This window comes from Chaetura pelagica, unplaced genomic scaffold, assembly GCF_000747805.2.
Source record: "Chaetura pelagica isolate M959 unplaced genomic scaffold, ChaPel_1.0 scaffold346, whole genome shotgun sequence".
NCBI classification, from domain to species: Eukaryota; Metazoa; Chordata; class Aves; order Apodiformes; family Apodidae; genus Chaetura; species Chaetura pelagica.
In genome coordinates, this window is record NW_009953797.1 from 181300 (window position 1) to 195851 (window position 14552).

At 40.0% G+C, this 14552-nt stretch overlaps 1 protein-coding gene across 1 annotated transcript in view; it reads left to right on the plus strand.

Moving 5' to 3' along the window:
• ANK3 (ankyrin 3, node of Ranvier (ankyrin G)) overlaps positions 1-14552 on the plus strand; it is a gene marked incomplete at its 5' end in the record, with an annotated part of 146886 nt that overhangs the window by 56098 nt on the left and 76236 nt on the right. Inside the window, 5 exons of the mRNA XM_010001142.1 lie at positions 5401-5499; positions 5589-5687; positions 6093-6188; positions 9259-9331; positions 9533-9595. Of these exons, the coding sequence (XP_009999444.1) occupies positions 5401-5499; positions 5589-5687; positions 6093-6188; positions 9259-9331; positions 9533-9595 (430 nt within the window). The remainder of the gene's footprint in view (positions 1-5400; positions 5500-5588; positions 5688-6092; positions 6189-9258; positions 9332-9532; positions 9596-14552) is intronic.

A 14552-nucleotide genomic window follows, 5' to 3' on the forward strand; every position in this document is an offset into this window, starting at 1 on the left:
CAACAAGCTATCATGTTCCATCTCTGGTACATGTTCTTTAATCATCATTTATATGTAACTTACACTCCTTGTGAAGACTTCTAGACTTTGCAGTTCTGACATGTGGGAGTTCTTGCTCCTGCTCAGGCTCTAAGAGCCATGCACAGCTGGGGTTTTTCAGGTGCTCAGAGGAGAAGATTGGGAAGAAACCTATTCTGTATCTTGAAGCTATAGCAGGGAAGAAAAAAATCTAATACTGCAGAAAATCTCTTGTGCAGGAGATGAGTCTGCATGATTAAGATAATTTCTGGCACTAAAACTTAGGAGCATTTTCAAAATATCTCTCAGACCTGAACCACTGGTCCATTCTTGGGGTAGTTTGCCTCACAATAAATTTTTTCCTGAACTTGTAGAAAAAGTAATGAAAGGACTAATAGCTGCTGGTTTTTAAGTCCATTTATTGATGGTGTTATGGGACCTTTCTGGTTCTGCTGCATCACTTAACTAAATAGCTTCTGATCCCAGAGCTGCAGGAGTCTGTCTCAGTCAACACTGAAGAGTAAACAACATTGGTTTATTGTGCCAGAACTAGTACTTAGAAGGCCACAAAGCTGCTTCTGCCACTTGAAGACAGAATTTTATGTGGTTTTAAGCCTAGCCATGTTAAACTGAGCTCCAATTGATAAACCACAGAAAACACCTTAATATGCAAGAAGCAAATAATAGAATGGTAGACAAGTAGCAAGACTAAAATGCACTTTAGGTGGTGAAGCTTCAGAGCTGCTTCAAAACCCCTGGTGTTTAGAAAGGTTTAAAAACTGAATGTAGTTTTTATGGCAGGCATTCTAGGGTCCCACTGCAAAGGCAGCAGTTTAGGTCCATTCTCACATTACATTTTTATGTCTGAATTGAGCTATTTTAAAGAGTTTTCAATGCTGAAACTGTGCTATGCAATATCATGCTTAACACAAGGAGTGCTCATCTTACACATAATATTGGGAGTTAAAAGTCAATCTGAAGCCATGGCTGTGAGCAGATATTCCTTCTCTGGTGGTCATGTTTTGTGAAAGCTGTAGTGGTACATGTGGTGGTGCTTTTTTTGCAGGACTTTTGTGCTGAGAGTTGGCACAAGTAAATATTGTTTCATGGCTCAGCAGGTCTCCACATGTCATTTTGCAACTGTTTATTCCATTGGATAGTGTTCTTTAACATACAGCATTACTGTGATGGACTGGAAATGGAAGACTGACAAGAGGAGCATGCTGGTCCAGACAAGGATGAAGAGCAGGATTTGGAGCTTTGATCTCAGTGCAGGTCATTTCAGTCAGTTGCTACACTGCACTTGGTGTTGGGCCTTTGTCAGGGGGAACTCTCACAGTCCCTGGTTGATGACAGTCTGGAAAGAAAAGCCAGTATTAAACTGTCTTTTGTTCCTGAAACTGTAGTCTTGATGGGAGATAATGGTGACTGCAAGGTCTTTTCAGATTTATTAAGGGAGATTTAATTCAGGTTCTCCTGCCTTGTTCTGACAGGAGCCTCATAACAGCCTGAGTGCTACAGTGGTTCATAACTGCAGTCAGATTTTTACATTGGAATATCCAATTTGCAGATGCAGAAAGAAACAGGAAGGAGATGGGGAGGGTGGGAAGTGCTATCGAGAAGAATCACTTTCATACCAAACAAACGCTCATATGCAGATATGTTCAATATCTCTTCATGGTACCTTTCTCTCTCCTTGGTGCTTGTTATGTGTTCAGATGTTATCAGGGCATTTGTATGGAAATTTCCAACTCAATAATGTGCAATAATGAACCTCTGCAAGACCGTTCAACATGCTGGGCCCTGATTCAGCAAAGCAGTGCAGTATGTATGTACACATATATTTGCCCGTTTTGTTTAAAACAGACTGGATGTCTTTGTGATCTTTGGATCTAGATCATTTTCTATCCTTATCAACAATAATACTGTAGCTGTATTGCCTGACACTTACAGCAGAAAAGCAAAAACAGAGCAGCTTGAGAGTCAGCATGACTAGAAAGATGCAGTAATTCAAGCTGTTAAGATTTATGGTTATTACTAGTGGAGGATATTAAAGTAATTCACTGACATGATATACAAGGATACAAGGCTTGTGATAATTTCCCTAAAAAAAAAATAAATAATTAAGAGCAAGAGAATAAGGGATGTTTTCTGTTTATCCATTTGAATTGAAAAGCTCAGTATTTCTGATTTTTTTTTATTTTTTTTTAGTGCTTACTCTTGTGGCTTTTGATAAGCCCTTCCCAGCTCCTACTTCCCATATTGCTGCTCATTCTTTCAAACAGCTAGAAGCAGCATGGCAGCTGACTGCCAGAGGGTGATAGGAATTAGAGAAGCATTAAACAAAACCCCTGGTTTTCTTGGAAGTAATTTTCTTAATATTAGGATGCCTTGGCACTTTGTCAGTAAATATAACCCTGAACCTTAGCTGCTGTGCAGAAATATGTATAATTGTGGGGCTGGATTTGTTTGATTGTTGGATTTTTTAAAATAATAGCTTTTGAAGAAAAATATTTCAGCTTCCTGGACACATTTCTATAGAGAATGAAACCTGCAAGCTCGAGTAGTCATGAGAACAACTACTTTTGTAATTAATTTGGTTGTGTAGTTGTAGAATCTTCCAGAGTGTTTCAGAAAAAGTATCAGAATATCTGTTTTCCATTAGGATATTAGGATATAAATATAGAAGTTATACCTTCCTGAGCTAGAAAAGGTTGAATCCAGGAATCTGTATTGTAGCTGAGAAGCAGAGGATATCCATTTTAGATCTCAGCCATTAAAAGGACATTTTGATAATAAATTTTATTTTGACCAATGCCTTCACTACAAACATTGCTGACTATAAATGTGAAAGATGTCCTCTGGTGACTGATGAGGACTCATGCCCTGTAAGATGTGACCGGCTGCGTCAGATCTCTGTTAGTCTGTTGTCAGTGACTGAGTGCTGCATTATGCACTGCCTCATCAAACATGACATGACTTGAGATGACCACAGGGTATGACAAACCTAAAAGAGAGCTTCCAGGCCCCTCCAGGGTGTTCAGACAGGAAATTAGTATTTTGCCACCAGGCTAGCAGGTGCCCACGTCACTCACTACCCAGGACATGAGGGATGACTGTGGCAGAGAAGCTGCCTTTTGGTGCAGGGTGAGATGTGGGGAACAGTCCATCTTCTCTCCCCCCACATAAGACTAAACAAAATGCCTTTCAAGCCATAAGACCATAGTACCTTTGAATCCCTTTTCCGATATACACCTAGACAACCTCTCCTGAAACTTTATCCCTTAGTTTGTGTTGCCCCTTAATAAACCTATTAATTCATAAACTAAACATTGGTCTCAGCAACAATTTGTAAGCGTGGTGAGAGGGTACTCTAATCTACCCTCTAAGATACAGTCCCGCAGTGGCCGTTCCTCTGTGAGAGGTGAACACCACGTGTGACCCTCGGGCTCATTCACAAACCTCTCCACACTGGGGGGGGAAGTCGCGGAAACATCCTGACAGCCGGTAGCCCCCCCGGTACCAGCCCGTGACAACCTAGTTGTCTAACCGGGACAAGACATGCACTATGGCCATGTTTCCCCATATATGTTATAATTTACCTTTCTGCCGCTGGAATTAACAGTCTCTGACAGCCTCACTTCTTACCTTTTATCTGAAAGCAGAATTCCTGTAGATTAACAACAGTGCATTTTACCATGTGTTTAGTGTATTTGTGTTACTCATATCAGATATGGATTTCACAGCCTAGTGATTGATCTTTCCATAAAAATTGATTATGGAGTGTGGGGCTGATATCGCATTGGAAGTCCCTCAGAATAGCAAAAGGACATAATATGCTGGCAGCCGAGTTTCATCCTGCTTGCAAAATGGTGAAGCCCCATGTGAGCATGAGCTAAAATGGCATCACAGAGCCCATCAAGTGTGCTCATGAAACCTGATGTTTAAAGGGCAAAGAGATCTCAGTAATTCACCTCAAGAGAGGGGGAAGAAGACCATTGATCCATCTTTGTGAGCCCAGCAAATAATCTGCTGGAAAGCCATCAAGCTGTTAGTGTGAGTGGGGGGGAAAGTCTGGGGAAAAGTTGCCTTCTAAATGCCATGAAGAAAAAATAGCAGGTGTCCCATTTAGAGAGACCCATCTCATCAACTGTCCTTTGTGCAGCTCTAAATTGACCATTTTTGTTAAAGATGACAACACAGTGCTGTCTTGCAGGAGGATGAGGCAGAAAAAGGTAATTACTTCAAGAAAGATAGTATAATAATTTCCAAGATATTAAAGCATCTCAAGCAAGACCTGCCTTTTCAGAACTGCTAACAATATTCCCCCGGACTAATAGATTAAGAAAAGAGCAGCAAGAGCAAGCTTCGGTCCTCTTAGTTTTATTGCACTGTATGTTAACTATTGATTAAAGTGTTTATGATGATTAGCAGGTTTCAACATGCTGTTCAACTTAATTTGAGTACGTGAGTTTAAAAGTGAATGAGTTGAGAGTCAGTGTAATGACTCCTGCTTTGCTACCAGAAGTAGTTTTAAAGAACTAGTTGTTGTTTTTAAAATTTTTGTCAGGCTTTTAAGTGATATTCTTCTTGTACTAACTTTTCTTAGAAAAATTCCCAAACTGTGTATACTTCATTATAAAATGCCATTTAGTTGTGTTTAGACCATTTGGCGGAAGAGTCCCAAAGTTCACAAATATTTTTAGTCTGTCCACTAGTAATGAAAAATATTAGGTACAAAAAGGATACGTTCAACTTTCTCATATTTGTAGTTGCCAAGAAAAAGCAAATTCTTTCAGTTTGTATCACACAAGGCCAGACACATGAAAAATTAGACCTTTCTGTCTTAGAGCATCAATTCACCAGCTGGTGTTCCAGTTTCTGCAGGACTATATTGTTCTGGCAGAGTTATATATTAGCATTGTTTAAGATTCACCTTCCGGGTTTTTCAACTGGAACGGATGGGCTGCAAACTGCACTGTAGCTGAGGCAGCCTTCAGCTGTGCCTGGTTCTTAGCAAGTTGTTATTACTTTACTTGTTTATTATCACATGGTTGGAGTGAACCTGACTGTGTAAGGCATTGCACAGAAGGGGGGCTCTGCTCCAGAGACCTGACAGTCTGACCACTGGAGAGGAAAACTAATCTTGAATCAGCATTGCACGTGTTGAAGAGTGCAGGATACAAGGCATCCCGAGAGGTTCACAAAGCAGGACTTGAATTGACATTAATGAGAAGTGTGGATTTTTTCCAAGGTTGGAAAGTTTTTAACATAGGCCAAAGAAGTAAAGCTTAACAGGATTTTTTCTGTGTCATGTCTGGGTTTTTTTGTCAGGGGATGTGTGGAATAGTCAAATTTACTAATTCCTTACATTTGTTCTAGATGGGATACACTCCTTTGCATGTTGGCTGCCACTACGGAAACATAAAAATTGTGAACTTCCTTCTGCAACATTCTGCAAAAGTTAATGCCAAAACAAAGGTGAGTTTTCCACTTCTGCCTCGCTGACTCTGCAGAGGCAGCTCGTGTGCCATGCCCGCTGCAGCCTTTCCCTTTCCCTCTGCCTGCAGAACGGGTACACGCCGCTGCACCAGGCTGCGCAGCAGGGGCACACTCACATCATCAACGTTCTGCTCCAGCACGGCGCGGCGCCCAACGAGCTCACTGTGGTAAGTGCAGGGGCACTGCTGCCCGGCTGCCCCTTTTGTCTCGGGCTCAGCTGTCCCACCCCGTACAGAGCATTTGAGCAACGGAAACGTGGAAAAAATGTGGTAGGAAAGGAAAAGAGTAGAGGAAGGCTATTTCCACTGCCCCCACATCCTCTATGCCATCATCTCTTCCAAAACTAGAACAGCAAGCATCTGAAAATCTTTTCACTTTCATCCTATTTTCATAAAGGTTAAAAAACTTAAAAACTTACAGTTATATATCCTACTTCTCAAAATATTTATTTGAATCACCAAAATGCAAATATTTATTTGACTTGTATTGTGCATTTTTCTACATTCAATTACCGCTTTCTACGCTTAGCCTTGCTAACATTCAACTGTTGTTGTAAATGTTTCAATTGCTAGAATGGAAACACTGCCTTGGCCATTGCTAAGCGACTTGGCTACATATCAGTAGTTGACACACTGAAGGTGGTGACAGAAGAGACCATGACTACAATTGTAAGTACAGCTTAGTTCAGCAGTGAATGGAAGAATTTCTCCTAAGCCAGTGTATTCAGCTTTGTTTAGTTACATGCCTACTGAGATTCCAGTTTAATTTCCCCTGATTTCCTCTTAGCAGTATAAAGTGGATATTAAGTCAAATATGAGCAATATATTTTTAAGGCAGTACACGTTATTAGATGTATGCAGAAAAAGTGCCAACCAAGTGGCAAACAGACTGCGTACCTGACTGGTCATAGCTGCCATGCTTTTCATCAGATCTTGCTGTTTAGGGCACAAACCACATGAGCACAGGCTGGTTTGTAGTTGAAAAGACACTCCTACACTCTTCTGTAAATAGAAGCTCCTTCTGCCTTTTGAGAGAGTTTGCCAAGGGACTGGTGTATCATGGCTTGTATTTGGCCTAAGAGAACTTATTCAAACCTAAGAAGTGGTTGGAATTGACTTAAAAGCACCTCATTGCATAGTTTCTGGCATGTCCTTAAAGGTGGTGAAAGGCTGCCCTCTGCAAGCAGCCAGTCACCTCCTGCAAGCCCAGGTATCTCTTCACTGACATATACTTTAACTCCAGATTTTCTCTCTTGCATCTCAGAAAGACTTACTGCAGCGTCAGCCAGGAGAGACTTAAAGGGACTAGCAATGGTCAAATATTGCCTGCTATCAGAAAAATGGTGATTCACAGAACCAAAATATTTCTCAAAGATCTCCTGTTCATTAACTTTTTGCCAAATTGCTCTGTGAAGAAAACATTTTTGTGAGGCAAGGAGCCTCAAATGCACCACCACACCAGTAAAGCCAAAATTGGTTCTTAGGAACATAAATTCTGAGCATTGGCTCCAAATTTGCTTTTTGCTTTCTGCAACTTTTTTCCCTGATTGAAAAGAAGAAGTTAAGTATGTGTACAGAAGTATTTTTAGATATATCAGAGAAGGAAAACAGTTACTGTGTGTTCCATATTTTGTCATCACCCATTTGTGTGGTCCGTCAGTCCAAGCAGGTGGTTGCAATACGATGAGCATTTGGGATGACAAGCAGATTTTAGCTCTGCTACTGTGTGTGCTTTTTCTTCCTCTGACTTTCCTGGCTGTGGTCTATAATTTAGTAGCTTACAGAAAATACACTACACAAGACAAATTTCAGAACAATAAAATACAAGGGAATATGCCAGATTATTTTTTTTCTTCTCATAGCTTCTCTCTGGGTCTTCTCAGAAAAACTTTTATCTCTAGAAAGATTCCAGAATAATTTTCCACAACCTTAAAAATTTAATGGAGAAGATTTTATATGGAGTAGCATAAACTTGAGTGATAACCTAATATACAAAAAGGTAGCTGAAGGAAAAGTAAAACCACACTTTTAAAGAACTCCTGATATCACAAAGTCATTCTTAGCTTGTAGAACCAAGAAGTTGGAGGAGTTAGTGCTGCACAACGTGACTGATCAGTTATATTCTGTAGATGAAGAGTAGAGAGACAGTGGGTCAGGCTGTGGATTGTGCTAGAAGAAATATTAGATGCTGAAAGGCCTATAGTACCCTAAATACCTACTCTCAATTCCAGAAACAATTTCCACTAAAATAAAAATATGCTGCACATCAGTCACAAGTGTGTAATTGTCAGACTTTGTAAGTCTAGACATGAAATCTGACTCACAACTGAGACTCTTAAAAACTCAGTTTGCTGAGACTTATTTTTTGAGGCTTGTGGCTAAACAACTCCCAAAGGTAAAATTAATGAAACCAGGGCTGAATATAGCTAATTTTGCTACAATTTATACTCAAACACCAATAAAAAAAACCCAGTAGTGCCTAAAAAAAAATAATAAAAATAAAGTCCTATGATTTTGATAGTTTAACAGCAATGTGTTAAAAAGCTTTGCAGTTAATTCCCACCAAATGAAAGAAGTGTAAGGATTTTTATAACTTTTGAGATTTTTGAGCATGCAGGAGCTGCTCTGCCTATGTGAAGTGATGGCAATAGCCCAAGAAACATAAACTGCCAACTGAGTGTTTATGAGGCCAGAGAAAAACAGAAACATGTTAAAATAAATGAAAATGGAAAAGCTGTTTTGTCCTCCTGAACCTGCTAATGATTTCATATTTGTATATGAAGGATAAGAAGTAATGGTGGCTAAAATTAATATGCTATAAAAGCCCTGTAAAGACGGGAGTGGTTTTTGGCGTAGGCTTTATTTTCGGAGGTTGGTTTGGTTGGGCTTTTTTGTTTTGTTTTTAAATTCACTGTGCTTCTTGAATGGCAACTCTGCAAGGTCTCCTGCAGGATCTAGAACTTTACCAGTGTTTGTTGTGCTGTACCCCAGCTGGAGACTCAAATGTGCATGTCATTTGTGGGATACACAGGTATTATAAGAACAGATATCAGGAATTCATAACATTTTTTTCTGCTTCTAATTTTTTTTTATATTGGTCTTTGAGTATGAATCAGTATAAACATCAGGATGAAAATCAACCAACCACTTCTGAGTGTTTTTCATGCAGAAATTCCTTAAGGGGTATCATTTAGTCCTGCATGTGGTTACAATTGTTCTCACTTGTGGGAAAAACACACAATTCATGCTGAAGCACCTCTGAAAAAATTCCCACAGATTAAGCCTGCTCCCAAATTGCAGCATTTTTCTAATGACAAAGGAGAAATACTTCCCTCCAAGAGTTCAGTTTAAATAGAGATGACATATTCCTGCTCAAAATGTAAAGGGCTATTTAAAGAGTTCTTATTAGAACCCTTGACATGAAACTCTTCTCAGTGTATTTGTTTCTTCTCTGGTATTATCACCTTCTAAGCTTTCAGCTCATGTTTTTCCTGCTGTGAAAATTCAAATATAGTTTAAAACACAGATATATTGTTGCCTCCTTCTGTATGTTTTCATATAGTTTTTAATGTATAATTCAATGCTTCTATAAGAAAGTAACTGAATAAGCTAAAAAAACTAAATCTTCTTCTACTAACTGCAGATAAAAATATGTCCTACCTTGCATTTAATTTTTAAATCAGCTTTAATCTTAAGAAAAATTATGCCTGTACTCTGAAATTATTTTTTTCTTTGACAGACTGTTACAGAAAAGCACAAAATGAATGTACCTGAAACCATGAATGAAGTTCTTGATATGTCTGATGATGAAGGTATTAAATTAAAAAACCTGGGTTATTTCAGTCTTCCATTGTTTAAAGAAATGTTTCTTTAAAAATAACCAAAACAACAAGCAAGCAGTATTTGTTGGATTTAGTCTTTGCACATTTGTTATTATTTTACATTGGTTGTTTTGTTGACTCATTGATAGTCTGTGCTTTTATTTAATTATTTTGTTTATTTAAATCATGCAGTTCGTAAAGCCAATGCCCCTGAAATACTCAGCGATGCTGAATATTTGTCAGATGTTGAAGAAGGTATTTGTGCATTTTTTTACTGCAGTGATATTTAGCTTAAGATTCTTCCTTTTATTTCATCTTTCTGAAAATAAATCCTTTCAGATAATGTTCTTATTATCCCACTAACATTTTCTGCTTTACAATTAAGAACACTTTCTAACATTCTTTGAGCTAATGCTGTTTATTTTCTAATTTCTTCTAAATCTCTTACTCCCAATTTTTAATCAAATTGCCTCTGATTTTGTCTTTTGCTGCTTCTAAAAAGTGGATAATTGTTTTATTATTATTAACTGAAAAATAAAATACCAGATAAAATGGCCAAGTATCAAAACACTTTGGAAGAAATAACTGATAATGAAAGTGAGCAGCAAGAGAAATTATTTTGTTGTTGTCATTTTAAATTCTGATGTGGATTAAGCTGCTTGATTAACATTGGTAGTGGAATTGGCCTAGAAAGAAGTACCTTCAGGATGGGGGGTTTGTGTTTTGTTTGGGTTTTTTTAATATATATATAATACTTAAATCATGATGTTCAGCAAAACCGAATGGGACTACTTTTGCCCTGAATAAAGAAGATGCTGGGTCAGACTGAACATGTTGGTATTTGTTAGTGTTAAGGAAGTAATTTGTAGCTGAGATTTCATCTATATCATCCTGCAAAGTGATGTGAAATCTGTGAGAGTGGCTATAAACCCCTCTTTTCAGTGCCTCTTTGGAAGTCTCCTGAGCTATTTGTGCTAGCAGCCATGCCATCCTTGGTGCTGGGCAGGCTTGACATGGCTTCTGTGTTCCCCAAGTATTTAAAACTACTTTAGGAACTCGTTCCCTCCCCTATACTAGCATCCCCTGTTAGGTCAGACCTCTCCTGGTTTCTATGTGCAGGAGTTTGTGTGAGTTTCACCATGAAACACAACTGCAGGTTGCCAGAGGCCACAGCAGGATTAGGTTCCCAGGTGACATTCTGAAAGAGGAAGGTCTTCAGTTGAGGAAGAGAATGGCAGTGACCTGAAGGCTTTTTTGTGTCCCAATTCACTTGCATTAGAGCTGCAGCTTTTTCCTCTCGAGTAGGAAAAAAAGTGACTGGGTTCAGTTTTCTTCTGTGTGTTTAATCTTTCTTCTTCCTTTCTGATATGTTTGCTTTAAAATTTTATAGCATTTAAACAGTAAGGTGGAAAAGCTACTTAGCTGTGTTCATTGTGTGCAGCTCTTGTTTAATTAATGCACTGTGGCTTTTGGTTTGTTACCAGTTTGTCATTGTGTTCCCTTTGATGCAACTGCAAGTGGACAGTGCTCTTACCTGGCACCTGAGTGTTACAAGTAACTCTTAGGCTGTTGCACTGCTCAAAATGCTGTATTGTTTTGACTGACAGGAACGTTGATGCATAATAGTGTTACTTAACGGAGCAGTAGCTATTGTCCTGTCCCTCTGCACAGCATTTAGCAAGGGACAGATTAGAATCACTCGTTTATGGAATCTGAATATTAGAACCAAAGATGTAAAATGTGTCTTTCAATATATGGGATCATTTGTTAAGGCCAAATACAAAGCCTGCAGGGGTGTGTGTGATCTGAGAAACATTTTTATAGTGACTAACTAAAAAAACAATCAACAAAAAAAAAATTAAGAATGCAGGTAATATGGTTAATTTCCTGCCTAGAGATTATTCTGTGTGTTATTTTCACAAGAGAGGGTCAGAAGAGGGACTAAAGGTTTTAAAACTTAATAAACAAAAAATTAATCATAAAAAAAAAATTAAGAATGCAGGTAATATGGTTAATTTCCTGCCTAGAGATTATTCTGCATCCATGTAGTTAGGGTAGCTAAGAGGTTTGTTTATATATAACAGGGTCATTTTCAAAACTAACACTGAAAGAGAGGTCTCAAATCACATAATATAATTTTATTAATCTATGCTGAAACTTTCCAGTGTGCAAGGTGTGTGATGACTTACAGGCTTTGAGGTAATAACCGCTGGCCTCTTTCTCTTCCTTGACTTGCATATACCAATGTATATACTTGCATATACCACCCCCACAACTCCTCAGTGCTTGATAGAGTATTTACATGCAATTCATCCATTTCTGCCAGTAGAAATAAATGTGGTAATGCACTCTGACAAATTTCAGAGCTGGGTTACTGATTTCCAAGTGAGAGAAGAGCACAAATTTGTGACACAAATCCGAGCTGTCCCTCACTTAGCTAGTGTTCATGTTATCAGCCAAAATTCTTCAGTGAGTGAAACTTGTTTAATGATTTCTCAATATTCCAGAATCCCCGGGTTTTCTCTCACAAGAGAATTGAAGGCTCGGAAAGTAGATTCTCAGAGCTCAGACAAAAGTCAGGAAACTGCTCCCTTGCATGTCTTGCTGTGCCCACCAAATAACTACGTACGTGGATACTGTGTAATTTCTGTTCCCTGCTAAGGACAGTTTGGTTTGGAGTCAGACTGGCTGAGAAGAGAGATCTTTTCCTAGAGAGCTCTGGCAAATCTGCCCAAATGAGGTTAAGTGCTGGGAAACTGCTACACTCCAAAAAAAAGAAATAGTGGGTTTTTTTAAAAGATGTGAACATGACTTTGTGGGCTCATCTTCATATGTAACAGAAAGTTGGTAGAAGAATATAGAACAATTCTGGTGCACACTGAACATGTGCCTTTTATTTTTAATGGGATTGCAAATCTTATAAATGTGAAACCTAAGACTACAAGAACTAGGTCTTTCCTCTTACTGTCTGGGAGTGTGTGCCCACACCTTGCACAGCTGCTGGGAGCCCCAGTGGTGTGGTTGTGGCCACAGGGCTGGTGGGGAGCCAGGAATCAGCCATGCTAAAGCACAGCTCCAGACATCTGCAGGAGGCCTGGAGGGAACCTCCTGGCATACTTGGCCTGGGAGCATCCCTTCAGGCAAGACAATCTGGTGGAAGAAGCTGAAGCCCTGCCACAACCTAGCAGTGAGGTCTGTCACAACAGCCTCCCTCAAAATCTGTCACTACTGTCCCAGAGGGGAAGGGACAGTAAGCAATGGAAGCTGGTACAAAGAGGGGTGAGACTATGTGAGCCGTGAAGAGAATAAAACAATTAAGGTGTTGAGAATTAAGACAGTCACTGTCAAGAAACACTAATTGTTGTTCTTTTACTGTTTTTTAATTTGGTCTTCAGTAGATAACAAACTTTTGGGTGTAAATAAGGACACTGTTTAAAGCTCATTTAATGGAGATCCCTCTTAGTAGGACTAACTATCATGCTAATGAAACCCTGGCAGATTAGACAGATGTCCTAACAGCACATGAGTTCACACTGCCTGATCCCTGAGTAGGTGCTGAGGTACAACATTTTAAGTGCATTTAAGACAGGAGAGAGAATCCCCTTGGATGAAAGTCTGTTATTGATCATTTTATGAGGGTTTGATTAATCAATATTTTTACGCTCAAGAGTTTTCTGAGTTTCTTTGTCTCCAGAAAATTTTACAGATTCATGGAAGTTTCAGTGGTTTGGTACTGGCTTTTCTCCAAACGAAAACCTTAGCTACTACTAGAAGCATCCTGCTCTTCCCTGTGGCTGTATCTCTTCTGACATCAGGCAGCTCTGGACAGGCTGTGACAAGGGAGTAGCGAAAGCTTTGGGGATCTTTAGCAAAACCAGTGGCAAATGCCTATTTGGATGCCAGGCTATGATTAAGTTTTGCTTGGGACTTTCCCAAGACACAAGATGCTTTCTCTCCTGCTGCCAGCCTGTATTTTGTCACTGGCCTTTAAAAAGGCCTGCACTCTCGGAATTCCCAGCTGTAGGAGACACAGCAAGGTACCCAGAAAAATGGGGAAAACACGGAAATAGGTGATGAGAGGTGTGGAATAGCTTATTGGAGAGAAAAGAGTAAATAGAGTAGGACTGTCTATCCCAGAAAACAAACAAAACAAACAAAAAAAGAACAAACCCAACAAAACTGAATGAAGGGTAGACTAGAATGTATAAAATAGCGGGTGGCAAGTAAGCAGTGATGCTTGCTTCCTCTCCAGAAGTGTATCAGTGAAATTGGCAAGAGGCAGTTAAGCTTAAATTGAAAGGACTGCTCTTCCTTCAACAGCTATTGAATTGTGTGACTCCTTGGCACACTTTTGGTGTGGGGAATGCAAAAAGTTTCCATGAGTTCAAAATGTAATTGGAAGAATTTTAAAAGGGGGGGGAATACCAGTTCATGACTGTTCTTGTGGCTTTAGAAACGTGAGCTCAGATCACTGCCAGCTAGGAAAATGTCCTGGAGGACTTCCCCTGTTTCATGTTCTTATATTCTTTGGTGAAGAAGGAATAGTGTGCTGTGAGCAAACACTGCTAGTTACCTGAAACACAGAGGATTAGGCTGTGGCACCTAATTAAACAGAGCAGGATTGCTGAAACGTGCACCACCCATTTTGCTCCAGCCTCCCACGATCACAAAACAATGTCTGGAATTCTTTGAAATTACCACTCCTAGATGCAGCTTTTCCTTTGATGAGAGCATTTTATCAGAGTAATTCTGCTCTGGCTGGATTAGCTGCAGAGCAGGATAACATCTAATGTATTTTGTAGCTCAAATGGAATGGCTTTTTATCATTTTCCACCCTGATTTGACAAATGATGCTGCTAAAGAAAATGTCTAGTCTGTTCCTTACAGTGGCGCAGCGCTCGTCTGCAAGTGTTGTAAAGGCCGAAGTTTCCAAACGTTACTGGTCCAGTTAGTAGTTGGGACCCTCTCTGGGCCGCTTCGTTCCCTCCCGAGCTGCAGCTCTTTTTCCCCAAGCACCTTAATTTTCTCTCAGGACACAAGTAACCGGGGGGCGGGGGCAGCGCGCAGACCTCGCCGCTGGCACCCACGGAGCAGCTGGGGCTCATTCCGCGCCTGTCCCCAGGGGACCGGGCTTCTCCGGGCCCCTGCTCCTGTCCCCGGGGGCGGCCGCGGGGCGGGGGGAGGCACCGGGCCCAGCCCCGGCGGGGGCGGG